This window comes from Glycine soja, chromosome 19 (genome assembly GCF_004193775.1).
Source record: "Glycine soja cultivar W05 chromosome 19, ASM419377v2, whole genome shotgun sequence".
NCBI classification, from domain to species: domain Eukaryota; kingdom Viridiplantae; phylum Streptophyta; class Magnoliopsida; order Fabales; family Fabaceae; genus Glycine; species Glycine soja.
In genome coordinates this window covers 1,303,435-1,319,427 of record NC_041020.1, presented here as the reverse complement: position 1 = coordinate 1,319,427, position 15,993 = coordinate 1,303,435, and the positions used below count along the sequence as shown (strand labels likewise).

At 33.4% G+C, this 15,993-nt stretch overlaps 2 protein-coding genes across 2 annotated transcripts; one reads left to right on the top strand and one right to left on the bottom strand.

Annotated features, from left to right (window-relative positions):
* Window positions 1–1,911: 1,911 nt before the first annotated feature.
* On the top strand, window positions 1,912–6,292 carry LOC114400833 (ferredoxin-thioredoxin reductase catalytic chain, chloroplastic-like). Its single transcript, XM_028363477.1, has 6 exons — window positions 1,912–2,109; window positions 2,646–2,758; window positions 5,004–5,053; window positions 5,177–5,248; window positions 5,844–5,904; window positions 6,061–6,292. Exons 1-6 carry the CDS (start codon window positions 2,016–2,018, stop codon window positions 6,103–6,105), a joined length of 435 nt encoding a protein of 144 aa, XP_028219278.1. The 5' UTR covers window positions 1,912–2,015; the 3' UTR covers window positions 6,106–6,292.
* A 155-nt stretch (window positions 6,293–6,447) lies between these two features.
* LOC114400832 (zinc finger AN1 domain-containing stress-associated protein 12-like) lies at window positions 6,448–9,011 on the bottom strand. The gene is made up of 2 exons (XM_028363475.1): window positions 8,839–9,011; window positions 6,448–7,247 (listed from the first exon to the last, which is right to left on the bottom strand). The coding sequence occupies exons 1-2, from the start codon at window positions 8,944–8,946 to the stop codon at window positions 6,870–6,872; spliced, it is 486 nt and encodes a 161-aa protein (XP_028219276.1). The 5' UTR covers window positions 8,947–9,011; the 3' UTR covers window positions 6,448–6,869.
* Window positions 9,012–15,993: the final 6,982 nt, after the last annotated feature.

Here is a 15,993-nt window from a genome sequence, read left to right as displayed (position 1 = left end):
TCTCCACTTCAATTGTTTCACTATTGTACAACTTTTCCGTTTATATGAGATTTGTACGGGGTCAGTGTTATGCTTGAATTTTTTTGGATATTTTTCTTAACATTTTGGAAATAATTTTTGGAACACAATTTTATTTTTTTTAATATTCCCAAAAAATACTTTCTAGAACACAAAACAATATTATTAATATATTTTCTAAAATGTTAAAATAAATTTTTGTTTCAAAAATTACTTTTTAGAATGTTAAAATCAAAACATTGTTCTAGGTACATTCCATAATAATGGTTTTGTATGAATGTTATGGGTTTAAAGGGTATACATATGATAATAAAAATAGAAAAACACTTTGCAAAAAGGAAAGTGGATATAGCAAAAGCTCAAATTTAAACACGTTAGTCATTTGATTCACAGTTGGCCCAATTAGTTTTAACACCAACCATTCTCACACTTTTTTATTAGATGAACATGTTGTGAGTAAATTAATTATGCTTCCATCTCAAATAAAGAAAACAATATAAATTGTATTAATTCTGTTTTACTGAGAGAGAAAAAAAAATAATGAAACTTAAATTTAAGATCTCATATAGATTTCCCAATTCCCTTATAAAAACCAATAAGTTAAAAAAATGTATGAATTCTTCCAAAACTTGCAAAATGAAGTAAAAAGTTAATATCTATAAAACTATTTAAAAATACATTAACTTAAAAAATAAACTAACTAACTAGTGCAAAATAAATAAATAAAAATAAGAGAAAAAATTAATATATTAATAATGTAAATTTTTTTACATAATCATCAAATTATAATTTATTATATATAATAAATTTATTAACTTTTACAATAAATATTTTAAAAGTTTTATAACGATAAATTATGATTGAATAATTATGGTTGCAAGAGGATTAAACTCAAGAAATAAACTAAAAAAACAAGCACAATGCATATTTCATTTAAATTTGGGGTAATCCAAAATCCAAATCTGAAGTTGATGGATGAGGAGGTGGAATATAATGTGGATAAGAAGATGAAGAGAGCCAAAGAATGATGACATTGCCTGGAACCTGAAACCTCAACGTCAACAACCACCTAGATATTTTAACAACGAGTGGCTGTTGCAACTTATATTATTATTCCATAATAATAATAATAATAATAATAATAATAATAATAATAATAATAATAATAATAATAATAATAATAATAACTCCTTATATTTTTTTAAGAAAAACATGATAGCCCCAATTTTATATTCCTTTTCGTTTTCTAACAAATTACAAAAAACCAAGCTACTGTAGATCACAACATTTTTAAAAAAAAATATTTTTTTGTAAGAGATCATCCTGATTTTTTATATAGGACTTATTGATAATAAAAATTCTCTCTCTATATTTAAAAAAGTTTTTAGAACAAATCACAGATATCCTTATTTAAAGAAGAACATATTTATGCTTAAATAGTTCATGTTTGTGTTTATTTAATTTTGACGCTTGTAATTTTTTTTTTGTTTATTTTTAATTCGAGTGAGTTTTTTTTTTCAATTTTACAGTAAAAAGAAAAAATAATAAACAAAAAATATTAAAAACCAACATTAAAAAATGATTTACAAAAATTAAATTTATATTTTAAAATAATATTATAAACAATAAAATTCTCCTATAAAATATTTCACTATTTAACACAATTTCGTATACATACAATAAAATCCCACGCCATTTAATTCAAGGAGAATAAAATTTAAAAACAATAATTAAACTAAAATAACCTATCTACTTCTTACCAATTAATTTATGTACTAATGGTTTCCATGGTCATAAATAATATATATATATATATATATATATATATATATATATATATATATATATATATATATATATATATATGGTTTACCAAAAATAACGAAGATAAGAACATATAAAACCCAGAGCACACAAGTGTTGTTTTGTTTCGGTCTTTCTTTCTCACACAATCTGGGAACAACACACACAAACCATTCCCTTTTCTCGCTCCGGCAATGACCACCCAAGCTTCCACCTTCGCCGTCGCCGTTCCCTCCGTCACAACCCCCTTCCGCAGCCACCGGAATCCCTTCGTTGTTCGAGCCCAAGGTACACTTCATTCCAATGCTGTGCTTTGTCTCTCTTTTTTTCCCGCTACCCAATTTCTTCCGATCCGATTTTCAACGCCCCAGTTAGGTCTTAGTGTTGCTCCCCAATTCTTCTCTTCTCTTGTTTTTGTAAGTTTCATCATTGTGTCATCCAGAAGGTGTTTGTGGAAATGCTCTTAAGTCCTGAAATTCGGATTTTTTTTTTCTGATTTTACCACAATTAATTTTGTAACTCGGGAATTGGGTTTTGGGGTTGAGGCTCGTGTTTGTCAAATTTGAAAGCTTTTTGGCTTTTGACTGAACTTGAATCTGCTGCACATGCATTGCATGTGTGTAGAGTGTAGACCGTGGAGGTGTTTATAAAAGTAATAAATTAATTCTCTTCATTTTCTTTTTTTTTTTTAAAAAAAAAACCGTGGTTTATTTGTTTAACTTTCATTTTTAATTGAAGATCAGTTTTCTGTTTGTAATGGTTGTGCTTTCAATTTGATGGTTTGTTAAAATTGCAGTTCAATGGTAATATTTTTCTTGTTTCAGCGGAACCTTCAGATAAATCCGTTGAAATTATGAGGAAATTCTCAGAGCAATATGCTCGTAAATCAGGAACATACTTTTGTGTTGACAAAGGAGTCACTTCTGTTGTTATCAAGGTACACCCTCTATCTTTGGCATATTATTATCTTATTAATATGATTTTTTTAATACATAGTTTCCCTTTTAGTTTTAGTAGAAGGCATTGCCAAATAACAATCTCATAGTTTGATACTCCTTTAGTTGATGATATGAATCTTGGGGGAGTAAGTCCTCTTAGTCCTTGAGTATCGGGAAGTTATGCAGTTTTGTAAGAAGTGAAAGTCATGGGAGGTTCATTGTTGTTGGCATTGTTGCATTTCAATATAAATTAAAATTAACTGTTAGAAATTTCTAATGGGTACATCTCTACCTATTTTAGTAGCATATCAAGTGCAGTGTACATTAGGTTCTGCCTGTATTTCTTACATAAGATTGACAGTGTCCAAATTGTGCTGGAAGTCCTGGAACATATTCCTGCCATTAGTCATTTTCTCCAAATTTCCTTAGATATTTATCAAGCAATCCATCTTTTTATATTAGTATGATATTAACTAGATTTTTTACTCTGTCTGTCACCTTACGTGTTTAAAAACCAAGGAACTTCTGTAGGGGTTAGGGATATTAAATTTTATTTTTTTATAAGACCGGTGGGGGGCATCATCTTTATTGTTAAAGAAGCCCGGATTATTTGTAATGACTACTAGGTTTTCTTGTCTAGCTGCTACTATTAGAATTCATAAATACGTCCCCCACTCCTTCAGTTTCCATCTATCCAATTTGATTTTTGGGAATGCAGAAGTTGTCGATACTTAAATTACTTCTAATGAAAATGCTGGGAGATGTCAATCTTAGCTTGTTTGGTAAGCCAAAGATTTGTCTTAAATATTAGATTTTTCTGATGTAGTATGTCTAAAATGGGGTTTCCATTCAAGAATTGAAATTAAGCTACTTGTTTATTAAATTTTCTGCACATTGCAGAGGTAATTATTTTTTCTTTTGGTTTAAAGAAGAAATTGTTAAGAAAATCTACCACACCTTACTACTCTTAGATGGCCATGATTACCTGTTTTAAGTCAAGATTTTTTTAGGGTGGTTGTATATTTTTAGGTTTACAAGCTGAATTTGCTTTTTATCTTGGTCATAAACCCTTAGCCCAATACTATTAGTCGGAAGAAGAAACAACATGGGCTGCTTCAAATTCAATTGAGGAATGGGTCAAATGAGCAGACTGGGCTGCATGTAGAGGAGAAGGGAAATAAGGAAGGAATTGCAGGAAAGGTCTACGCAGCAGAGAAAAGGCAAAAGAAGAGGCTGTTGAGGTTGTTAACTGACAGGCAAGCTGGCATGTGTTGTTTGGAGGTTTGGAGGGGAGAATGATTTTGCATCACCAAAGTGTGGGATAAATGTGGGGAAGTGGGGCTGTGAGGAAACATGGGAATTAAGCAATTGTCGAGTGAATTGGGAGGAAGCTAGGAGTTCTTTGAACATTTGGGTCTCCTGTGTACCTGTCTTTGTGACTTTTTTTTTCCCTTTCTGCTCTACTTTAATACCGAGGGCTACCTCTAAATTTCAGGGTTAGTTTCCATATTTTCCTATTTCAAAATACCAAGTTCTATGACTTTGGTTGGTTGATTTCTTTCAGAAACTACGGTAATATCATGATGTCTTATTAAATTGATATAATAATATTAATAATAATAACTGTTTTTCAATTTGATATTGTTAATATCCAAAGTAATTTTAGAAATATTTTCACCAAACTTTAAGTTGCTTTATGAAAGGTCTTTGGTTTGAGTCTTGCAAATGGAAAAAAATAGACACTTTGTGCCCTTTGTTGGGTCCACCTGACTTGACTCATTAATCAGAGTCAAATGTAATTTCCAGATATCTGAGTGTCTCAGACAAAAAAAAAACATACAATAGTTCATTTTAAAGTTTATCAAATCCTGCCCCTTGTCGTATAATGTTTTTATGGTTTTAATGCATCTGTTATTCTGTTTGAATTTTGATATAAGTAGTCTGAAATAAGCTTCCCAGATTGTGATTTGATTGTCATATTACGGCTTTTTGAAAAAAATAAATCAGGAAAATAGGAAATTTTGAACAATGATTGACATGTTGCAATAAAGTTACACGTTATCTGAAAGAGTTTCCCAGATTGTGATTTGATGAGCTGTATTATAAGTAATAACAGAGAATTCAATTCAGAAAATGACAGACGAAAATGAGAATACATATGTCCATATGTGCATAAAACTAATATTGGAGCTAGTCATTCTCTCGATTAATTATGTTTTTTATGTTATTTCTATTTTGGAACAGGGGTTGGCTGACCATAAAGATACGTTGGGTGCACCACTGTGCCCTTGCCGGTAGGTACTTGTACTTTTAGCTTGTTGTCAAGCAGAATTTGTCTTCATACTATAGTTCTGGCAGTGTGGCTGCTTAGTTTGATCTAACTTTCCAAGTCTAAGCCCAAAATCATTGTATTTTAGGCATTATGATGATAAAGCTGCTGAGGTTGCACAAGGATTTTGGAATTGCCCTTGTGTTCCCATGAGAGAGAGGTATGCATATCTGGTATTACTACTTGAAAAAAAATGTGCCTTCTTGGATATCAGGTTAAGTTTGAAGCTCCTTCTTTTGTAATGACTTAGTTTTACTACAATACAAGTGTGTGCTTGTTTAAATTAGTTTCATGTGATTTCTTTAATAATGTTTTGAAATCAGCATATATAGCCTTCTTGGCAGATGTTATGCATTGGTTATAATACAAAAAGCTAGAGACCTGTCTATACCCTTTAGAGAATATTTAAGAATGCAACAATTGTATCACAGAACTATAAACATGAAACAACCATATCGCAGATCTTATTTATCTTGTAAATACCTATTTGTACAAGATAGCTTGTAAAAAAGTCAACCAAAAACTGTTGTGGGGACCTTGTTATCAGGTTTGAAACAAGGCTGCCTTTCTTAGTTTATAGTTTCTCAGAGGCAGTGTAACTTTGACTATATTTTTTTTTTTACTATTTTGGGCTATAGCCCCTGGCTTATTTTTAAGCTATGAAAGCCCTTTTATATTTTGTGCTTTTATTTGTTGAGAAATGTGGATGAGAAAACGTAAGCTCAAAATCAACTTCTTGTGATTTTGTTTGATAGGAAGGAATGCCACTGCATGCTATTTCTCACTCCTGATAATGATTTTGCTGGCAATGAACAGGTAATTCTTTAATTCAATTTGTTCAAAATTTAATTGATTCTGCCGGTTGGCTGCAAGTGCTATGCTATATGGTTTTGCTCCGTCATTTAGCACATTTTATTAGAAATATAATATTTTCTGCTCTTAAATTAAATTTTCTATTTTCTTTCATTGCAGACTATCACCTTGGATGAAATTAAAGAATCAACAGCCAACATGTAACAGATTATTGTGTATTGAGTTACTGTTAAATTTTTACGGGCTGTATGCTTTGAAAGACAAGTGAAAAGAAAGGTGTAACGATATGTAGGTAATATATTTGTATTTACCGAAAATCAGATGTAATTTTTCTAACTGCATTTCTATCTTACTCTGTATCACAAATCTCATTCACCTCTCCATTTCATTTTTTGGCTGCTGGTGCAAAAAACACAGTCTTTTTAGTTTCATATCTTCACCATCAGTACAACCAGCACAGCCGATGAGTCTGGTATAAAGAGAGACGAAACAATAAAAAAAAAGGGTCGAGAACTATCAATGAATAGTATACATGACAAGGAAATCTTTAGTATGTTTCTATGAACAAGGATGTACATTGCAAAAGTGATACATTTATGAGCTTAGTTTATATGGGTAATACATTTATTCGAAAGGATTTTCAAAATGCGACCCAATGTTAAGATTTTTAAGGTGTTTGAAGACTGCAACCATTGTGTCTGCATGACTGCGTCAGTCTTTTTGTGTGCAATGACATATATGGTCCAAATCAAAACAAATCCCAATACAGATGATTTCAATATCCTATTTCATGGATGCAATGTATACATGAACATTCAAAGTACACTGTAAAGCAATATTGTATTGCCATCAAACCACTCAAGAATCAATAACATACACATCAAGCAATTAGCAATCAATAGGCCTTAACAGAAGGAGTGCTAGGAGGACGAGTAGCACCATTTTTGGCACATTCTTGTCCACTCCCCTTACCCAAAAGCAGCCAAGAACCTATTGTTCCACAAACCATTAGCAACAGAAGCTGAAGCTCCTCTGCTACAAGCATGATCAGCAGGGAAACGGTGCTTGAGGCACACCTTAATGTGGCAAGTTTTACATGTGCTGGTGTTGGAAAACGTCAAAACCTCCTTGCAACGCTTGACGGGGCAAGTTGGTTTCTTCTTCTTGGTGGGGTCACAGATACCAGACTTGAGATGCTTCTGCAAGATTGCCTCTTTGTCTTGTCCCACGTTGCCGGTGGTCTCGATGGACATGGAACATGCTTCGCAAACAACCACCTTTCTGCTGTTGTGGTCGGATTTTGGGCATGAATGGGACTTGTAGGATCTGTGTTCCAAACAAAACACCTGGCATTGCATTGCAGCCATGTTAGCGTTGTTGCCATGTGACTATTTACAAGCATTTCTTAGTAATTTACAACAACAATCAGGGATTTATCATGATTTTTCTAATCAAAATGCACTTATAGATTAATTAATAAGAGAATAAAATCAAGATACTTTTATTTGTTTTCACAAACATGATCTTAATTCATTTATCTTATATGTTAATTTGAATTGATTAGTAGTAGGGGTAGATAAACGGGTCAGTCCGCCCCGCGTAAGGCCCACCCGCATAAGTCCGCATTGGCAACGGACTGGGCTAGCCCGCCCCGCATTCTTATACGAACCAAATAAATTGGTTTGTCTTCGTCCGTGGACCCTGCAGGTCAAACCGGCCGGTCTGCGAGCCTAGTTTCAAAAGAATTTCAATTTCAATAAAAATATAATACAATCAAATTAAGTTCAATACAAATATAAATAAAATCTTAACGATTAGTCAATTACATCAATAAAATAAATAATGTCTTAACAAAAGAAAATCCAAGCAATATATCTAAAATATGAAACTTAAACATCTCCAACAATAAATTATTCCATATTTGAAGCAATAAAATCCTAATGCGGGTCACTCGCGGACCAAACCCGCATAGTCCGCGGGTTAAGCAGGACGGACTCAAAAATATGATATAATCATGGACCATTTAAAAAAATTGATCCGTTACCCAAGCCGACCGCAGGCCCCGCGAGTCATTCCATGGACTTGGGCCCGTTTATGTACCCCTACTTAGTAGAACATTATTCTAAATTTTATCTTTTTTTAAAATAAAATTATTAGTAATACTATTTATTAAACCAATTTAATTAATTGATTCCAGTTAATTTACTATTACAACAAAATGAGAAAACAATATTTGGCATGAGAACTGCACTAGTGACCTTATCCCTATCAAGTAAAGTCAACTGTATAATCACACGGTGCCATTACAAATTAATTTGATTTATAAAATAATTTCGATCAAATGAGTTTCAAATAAGAGTTTAATTTCAGTATATTATCACTATAAATAGTTTGAATCAATTTAAAAGTTATGATTTTAAAGTAATTATGATAAAATAACCATTTTACTATGCAAGATAATTTAGGATGGAATGGAAAACTAAAGTAATTCATACTTTTAATTTGCATCATAAAAAAAAAATCTAATGTAAAATTCTTATCCTTACGTAAAAAGAGATTTACTTTCAATTTTAGGCTTTTAGCCTAACATGTTTGAAAAGTACAATTACCTCTGACTAAAATAATCAAATATAATATACTTTTGTAAAAAAAAAACAAAATTGTTGGAGGCTCTGAAACGCAAGTTGAAAGCTCTCAAATACGAATCCAGACATAATACTAATCACTTATGCCATTTCAATTATAGACGGAAAAATATTATACCTCTCTGGCACCGATATTTTGATTATAGACATGTATCGTTTGGTCAATAACGAATAAGAGATTTATCGTTTTTGAGAATACAACATGTTGTTGGGTGCAAGAGTTATAACGTGTTCTAGCTAGTTATGATGCTATGGGGGAAGAAAAAGAAAAGGGTGATGAATAATGAATTACCTGTTGGCAACCGTCGCAGGTGAAAGGAAGAAAATCGAGCTGGTTGCAATCGCGGTGCTGGCAGTGTTTACCCAAATCTGGAAAAGCTTCTGTTCCGCCTGAAGCCATGAATATTATAGGGTTCTGAGTTTCGTGAAGGAACGAAAAACTGATGAATGAATGTGAATTGAAATAAAGATGAACAAATTAAACAGAAGGCGTGTATTTATAGGTTTGCTAATGGCTTGGGGCTTAAGTCAAAAATCAGTTTGAAATTAGTTTTTAAAATCGATTTAAAATGGATTAAAAATTAGTTTGATTCAGAATAAATCTTTTAAAATTAGTTCCGAATTGATTTTTAAATCAATTTGATTATTTAAATATAAAACTAAAATAGTTTAAATTAATTTAAAATCAATTCAGTTTAATTTTTTATTTATCGAATTAATTTTTATACAACCCTACTTGGTATTGATGAATATGACTATGGGACCCACCGGATCATAATTTGCCAATTTTCATTCGTCAACGGATCATAACTCGTTGATATCGAAATATTTTTCTCTCCTAGTCGAGCGTTTGATCTGTTCTGTTCTTTGAGTTTGAGTGAGAGAATCCACTGAGAGTTCTGAGTGAAACACGGTGAGGTTTTGAGAGAGTGACAACATGGAGAAGGTAATGTAGGGTTTCATGTTGATAGATGAAGAAGATGATGGTTTTGTTTTCAGCCTAACTGATGAAAACAATAGTATTATACGAAGCCATAATATCATGAAGGAGAAGGAGGTGTGTATCTCTTCCAGTTTTTCCACAGATTGGATTTGCAAAGAATATATGTTGGAGGTCCCTGGTACTTTGATAATCAACTACTGATCTTGGAGAAGCTCTCGTCTAAATGTAGCACCTAATCAAACAAGCATATATCACGTACCTTTTTGGTTACAGATCCACAACTGAAGCTGTGGGAAAGCATCTAGGAAATTTCATTGGAAGCTTCATGGAGTATGATGATAAGAACAACACTGGTATATGGAGAACTATGAAGCAAGGACACCCCAGTTCCTTGCCGTGTCCGGTGTCTGACATGCGTCCGTGTCAATGTCCGACACCGACATGACACTAGTACTACGTTCTATATTTTAGATATTATAGATGTCCACGTGTCCATATCGTGTCTGGTGTCCGTGTCGGTGTTTCATAGATGGAGATCATACATGAGAATTAAGGTCAATGTTATTCAAACGGACGCGCACACAACATTAATGGAGAGACAACCAATCATTGCCAATTTAATACAGATAAAAACATCAATGACCGTTTATGATTCTGCAATTAGTGACATTAATTCAGGGAATCTGGATTCGATGCAACCTGAATTTCAAATTATTTTGACTCATAATGATGAGCAAATAATTAATTCAGGAAATAAAACGAAGGAGGGCAAAGGAGATTTCACGTCTGCAGAAGATGGAGGAAGATGGAAAAGTAATTGTTCCAACACCCACAGAAGCTACAAACACCCAAAGATTGATAATCCAAGCAATATGAGAGACCTCAGGCCAATCGCTCTATGCAATGTGATATATAAAATTCTTGCAAAGGTCCTTGCCAATAGACTTGGTGGAGTGATTGATAAAATTATTTCTGAAGAACAATCAGGTTTTGTCCCGGGAAAATCTCTATCACAAACAATGCTCTAGTGGCTTCTGAAATGATTCACTACTTACACTGCAAGAGGAATGGAAGCAAAGGTGATGTTGCTCTGAAAATCAACATTAGTAAAGCTTATGATCACATGAAGTGGGATTGGATTATCTTTGGGGTATGATGCTTAAACTTGGTTTTCATCCTATGTTTGTTGATTGGATTTGGCAATGTATATCCTCAGTCAAATTTTATGTGTCTCTCAATGATGATAGTGCGGGTCCAATCATCCCAACAAGGGATCTCCATTAAGGGGATCCCTTGTCTCACTTCTTATTTATCATTTGTGCTGAAGGAATTGTCTTGCCTCATTAAAGATGTTGAAGCAAAAGGTGCCCTCCATGGTATAAGAATTTGCAAAAATGCTCCTCCGGTCAGTCGCTTATTTTTTTGCAGATGACAGTTTTCTGTTCTTCAAAGCTAATCATCTAGAAGCCAAAACTGTCAAAGAAATCCTTGATAACTATGCTAAAGCTTCTGGCCAAGCAAATCAGAGGTTACTTTCAGCAAGAATGTCAATGTGGATTTACGAAAGGAGATCACATATGAGCTTGGAGTAATTGAAGGCTCAGGTAAGGGGAGATACCTTGGCTTCCCTACCATGATTGGACGAAATAAAAGAGCCATTTTTTCTTTCATCAAGGATTGGGTTTGGCAAAGAATCAACTCTTGGAAAGGTAAATCCCTATATATCTATCACTGGTAGAGAGATTATGCTCAAATCTGTTATTCAAGCTATACCAGTTCATTGTATGAGCATATGTCAATTTCCTCAACCTCTAGGTGATGAAATTCAAAAAAAAATATGAACTCTTATTGGTGGAGTTCTTGTAAAAGAGATCTGAAAGGAATCAAATGGTTGAATTGGGACAAATTGTGTATTGAGAAAATCAGAGTTGGCATGGGCATTCGTAACCACTTTGCTTTTAATATGGCCATGTTAGGTAAATAAGGTTGGAGGCTCATTGCCAATCGAATGCTTTGTTGGGAAGGATCTTCAAAGCAAAATATTATTCAATGGGAGATTTTATGGGTTCATCTTGTTCTCCAACATGCCTTAGATGTTGTCAAGGCATATTTGATTTTTAATTTGAATGAGTTATTGTGCTATCAGTGAATAAGTCCGTTTCAAATTTTAAACAAGTTTTTGATTTAATTTTTGAATTATCAGAAGGCAATAGCTATTCCTAAAATAATTGAGCATGATATTTTATTCAATTATTCAAATGTATTTAAATATAAGGCTTATTCAATAAAAAAAAAAGTGTTAGTTATTCCAAATTAAAAACTCATGTTTTTCTCTATTATTTTTCTTTCTCTCCTATATTTTTTTCCCTTTAAATTAAAACCAATAATTGGTATCTATAGCTCTCTTCTTGAGAGACATGTGAAATGGATGTTGAATCTAGTTTCTCGCTAATTGCTCCTCCCATCTTTGACGAGGAGAGTTATGACCTTTGGAAGGTGAAAATGAAGTCTTACATGGAGTCTTTTCATTTGTCGGATGCTGTGGAAAAAGATTATCAAGTGTCTCCGCTGCCTGAAAATCTCACCATGGCCCAAATAAAGCATCACAAGGAGGTAAAAACCAAGAAGGCGAAAGTAAAGACATGTCTATTTGCTGGTGTTAGACAATCTTCACTAGGATCATGACTCTCAATTCACCCAAAAAAAATTGAAATTATTTAAAGGAAGAGTATGAAGGGAATGAGCACGTTTGTGACATGCAAGTACTATACCTGAGAAAATTTGAGGTGCAAAAGATAAAGGAATCCGAGACAATTAAAGGGTACTTGGATAGATTGCTTGACATTGTTAACAAGGTTAGATTGCTAGGCACTACATTTGCATATTCTAGAATTGTTGAAAAATTCTAGTTATAATGCCTAAGAGATATAAAGTATCAATAACCACTTTGGAGATTACAAAGGATCTATCCAAGATCTCTTTGACAAAGGTGAGGTGATACATGCCTTGCAAGCTCGGGATAAGAGAAGATTGATGAGGTAAAATCATCAATTCAAGGAGCTTTACCAGCCAAGCATCAAAATGCGACCAAATACAAGAAAAACAAGAACTTTGATGGAACGAGATCAAGTTCAACATCAACCAAAGCAAAAGGAAATTGGAAGGAATCTTATCCGCCTTGCCAATTCTGCGAAAAGAAAGGACATCCTACATTCAAATGCTGGAAAAGTGTTGACTCCTTGACAAGTGTACTAAGTTGCACAAGTAATATAAAATAGTAAGATCAAATATCATATTCCACATAGATTATGCTTGCACTCAAATTTATATATATATATATATATATATATATATATATATATATATATATATATAATGATTAAGCAATAATTATGAATGGAAAAGAGTTTTGTGCATAAGAACCAATATTAACAAAAATAAATTGAGAATTAACAACAAAGCATTAACATAAAATGTGAGAAGACAAACATTTGGAGTATGCGGTTGGTGATGAGTGTGAAATGTGTCGGGGGCTCTACTACGAGAACTTCTCTTAATGTAATTTTAATAGATTTTTCTTTTTTAACATTAATATGATTATTACACGCATCTACTAGTTTATTCTAACCTAGATCCCTCGAGTGGAAAAACCTAAATCACTTAATATCGCTCATAATCCCTTGGTGATTGATTACTAAATGATTTGCATTAAGAGTAGAAATGCACGAACAGGCTAAAGAAGACTACTCTATCCCTAGATATGACTCACTCTAGATATTCTTCCCAAGTTCTTAGCATACAAACATTTATCAATATTTATATCCTAAAATAGTACATAAAGATGGATGATCAAACCATAAATATGTGAATAAGAACAGGGATGAATGTTTCGGCCCTGCACTACTTGTTATTATGGATGCGAAATCTTATTGACAAGTGTATCAAGTCGTGCAAGTCATAATAAAACGGTAAGAAATTGAGTATCAAACTCAGGGAACTTGTTTCATTTAGTGAAGCATCATTCAATAAGCATACATTTGTATAAAAAGACAATGAACATGAATAAAACTATAGTGTTTGCTATTCTAATTACTAATTACAAAAAATATAAGCAAGTGGGTGTTAAAACAGATAATTAAAAGCGTTGGGTTCTCCTACTGAGTTACTTGATGCAATTAAGGGTTTTTCTCTATTCAAAGATGTTCATGTGTTCTATACTGAGGACAACATTCCCAAACATCGATGTCTCGCATGAATGGACTAATTCTAATTAAACTTCATTCTCGAATGTCTCGTTGAACTTAGCTTAATCGAACAACATTAAGGTCACGACATAATAAAACTAAATTACCACACTTTGTGTCCAGACATACGATAACCTAGCCCGTTCTATCTAGTTCTAAGGATGCAGTACATTTTTCAATGCTAAAGCTCCTAACTTTACATACAAATGGGTTATCAAGCCACAAACATGCATAGATTAAGTACAGATAGAAACATTGAACACATAAAAACAACTTTAAATAGATAGGATAAAGATTTACATCAAGTTCTCAGTAGAATTTTTCAACAAAGGGGTTTAGCCTTCCATCACAAGGTTGCACCTTTCACAAGCAGGAAGACGGTTTTCATAGAAAATAACATATTACACAATGGTGGGATGTCTCCTCCATCTCTAAAAACCTAAAAATCACTCCTAAACCAAAGATCCTCCTAAAAGCTAAGGTTTTTGCTTCCTTGCTCTATTTTGCACCTCTATTTTCTGTTCTTCACACTCTATCCGCCAAGCTCTCTCTTTTTCTTCATTTCAGGTTTTAAAAAAGGTTTTATGTCCTCGAAGGCGCGCTTAGCGCCATTTTCGCGCTTAGCGCGAGTAAGGATCTTTGGCTGAGTGAGCCAGGCACGCTAAGCGCCAAAAGAGACAGATGACTCGCTGGGCGAGCTGGTTACGCGCTGGGCGCGTGTTTGCGTGATAGATTCCCTTTCAAGATTCCTCTTACTCACTAAGCGGGCTGATGTCTCGCTTAGCGGATGATACTCGCTAAGCGCATAGTCCAGGCTTAGCGAGATACCAGCTGTTGCACCTTCCAATTTTTCTCCTAGCCTGAAAATGAAGTGAAATTTGCATTAATTCCATGCAGAGTGCCTCTATTTAGCAAAGATAAAACTAAACAATAAAATATTTACAATCCTACAAAAAGAACAATAAATTGAGAAAAATATATACATTTTGGAAAAAATTTCTATACAAAAGTTAGTCGTATATGACGACTAACAATGAATAATAATAACAACATTATATTAAAAGATAGTTCATAATCATTATATCATAGAGAGTTTTGGATTATAGAGCACCTAACACGGTAGAGTTTTAACCTCTCATTGTCATGAGGGGCTTACAGATAGGTGGACTAATTTATTAGGGATTTAATGGAAGAAAAATGGAGGGAAATGGATCGACCAAAGCTCCGAAAATGGACTTTCCTTGCACCGGTTGGTAATGGCTTCCTATGATTCTTCTTCTCCTTTTGTTGTCCTTGCTTCGTGGTTAAGTATCTCTATGAATGAATGTTGCTTTTATATATAAAAACAGTTTTTGAAAATATCTTCTCACTTGATGACCAATCAGAACTGCCACTGTGTGCTAACCCTACACGTACGCGTTGAGCGCATATGGAAAGTCCAGCTGGCATAAGTGATCATGCGCTAAGTCGCCAAATGCATCTGCATTAAGTCGTCAGATGCGCGCTAAGCCGCCAAATGCATGCGAACTAAGCCACTAGATGCGAGCTAAGCCGCCAGATTGACTTCTTGGGCTGATCGATCCTGATGCGCTAAGCGAGGATGTCATGCTTAGCGCAACACTTCAATTCTTCAATATTCTTCCATACCTCTGCTACATCTCTATACAAAATACAACCAAAATTACTATAAAATCATTAACTTTAGCATCTTCTAGATGAAAACTAAGAAGAAAGCTAAGTTCATGTTGTTTTAACACAAAATAAGCAATAAAAAAGAAAATTAGATAATTGTTATGTAATTTTGATATACAAATGACGTATGCATAGCACTTATAAAAAAAATACCTAATGCTAAGTGCAATGAGTGTAATCAAATGGGGCATGTAGTTGTTATTTGCAAAAACATGAATCAACAACATAGTGAAGCTGCAAAGGTTGCTGATCTGAAGGAAGAGTACTTGTTTGTTGCTACATGTTTCTCTAGTATTGAATCAAGTCAAAATTAACTTATTGACAATGGTTATACAAATCATATGACAAACAACAAGAATTTATTCAAGAAACTGAGCAATACAAGCACATTGAAGGTTTGAGTTGGAAATGGCAAGTTCATCGTTGTGGATGGAAAGGAAACTGTAGCAATCTCAACCAACAAAAGTACAAAATTCATTTATGATGTGTTGTATGTTCCTGAAATTGATTAGAATTGTTAAATGTTGCACAATCAGTTAAGAAAGGTTATAAAGTATTGTTCAAAAAA

Excerpts from the sequence above, each read along its gene's own strand:
- LOC114400832 (XM_028363475.1), bottom strand. The coding sequence starts at position 8,946 with ATGGCTTCAGGCGGAACAGAAGCTTTTCCAGATTTGGGTAAACACTGC. Across the intron at positions 7,248-8,838 it reads CCTGCGACGGTTGCCAACAG|GTGTTTTGTTTGGAACACAG; the intron begins GTAATTCATTAT and ends ATGCAATGCCAG.
- LOC114400833 (XM_028363477.1), top strand. The coding sequence starts at position 2,016 with ATGACCACCCAAGCTTCCACCTTCGCCGTCGCCGTTCCCTCCGTCACA. Across the intron at positions 2,759-5,003 it reads TCACTTCTGTTGTTATCAAG|GGGTTGGCTGACCATAAAGA; the intron begins GTACACCCTCTA and ends ATTTTGGAACAG. Across the intron at positions 5,054-5,176 it reads GCACCACTGTGCCCTTGCCG|GCATTATGATGATAAAGCTG; the intron begins GTAGGTACTTGT and ends ATTGTATTTTAG.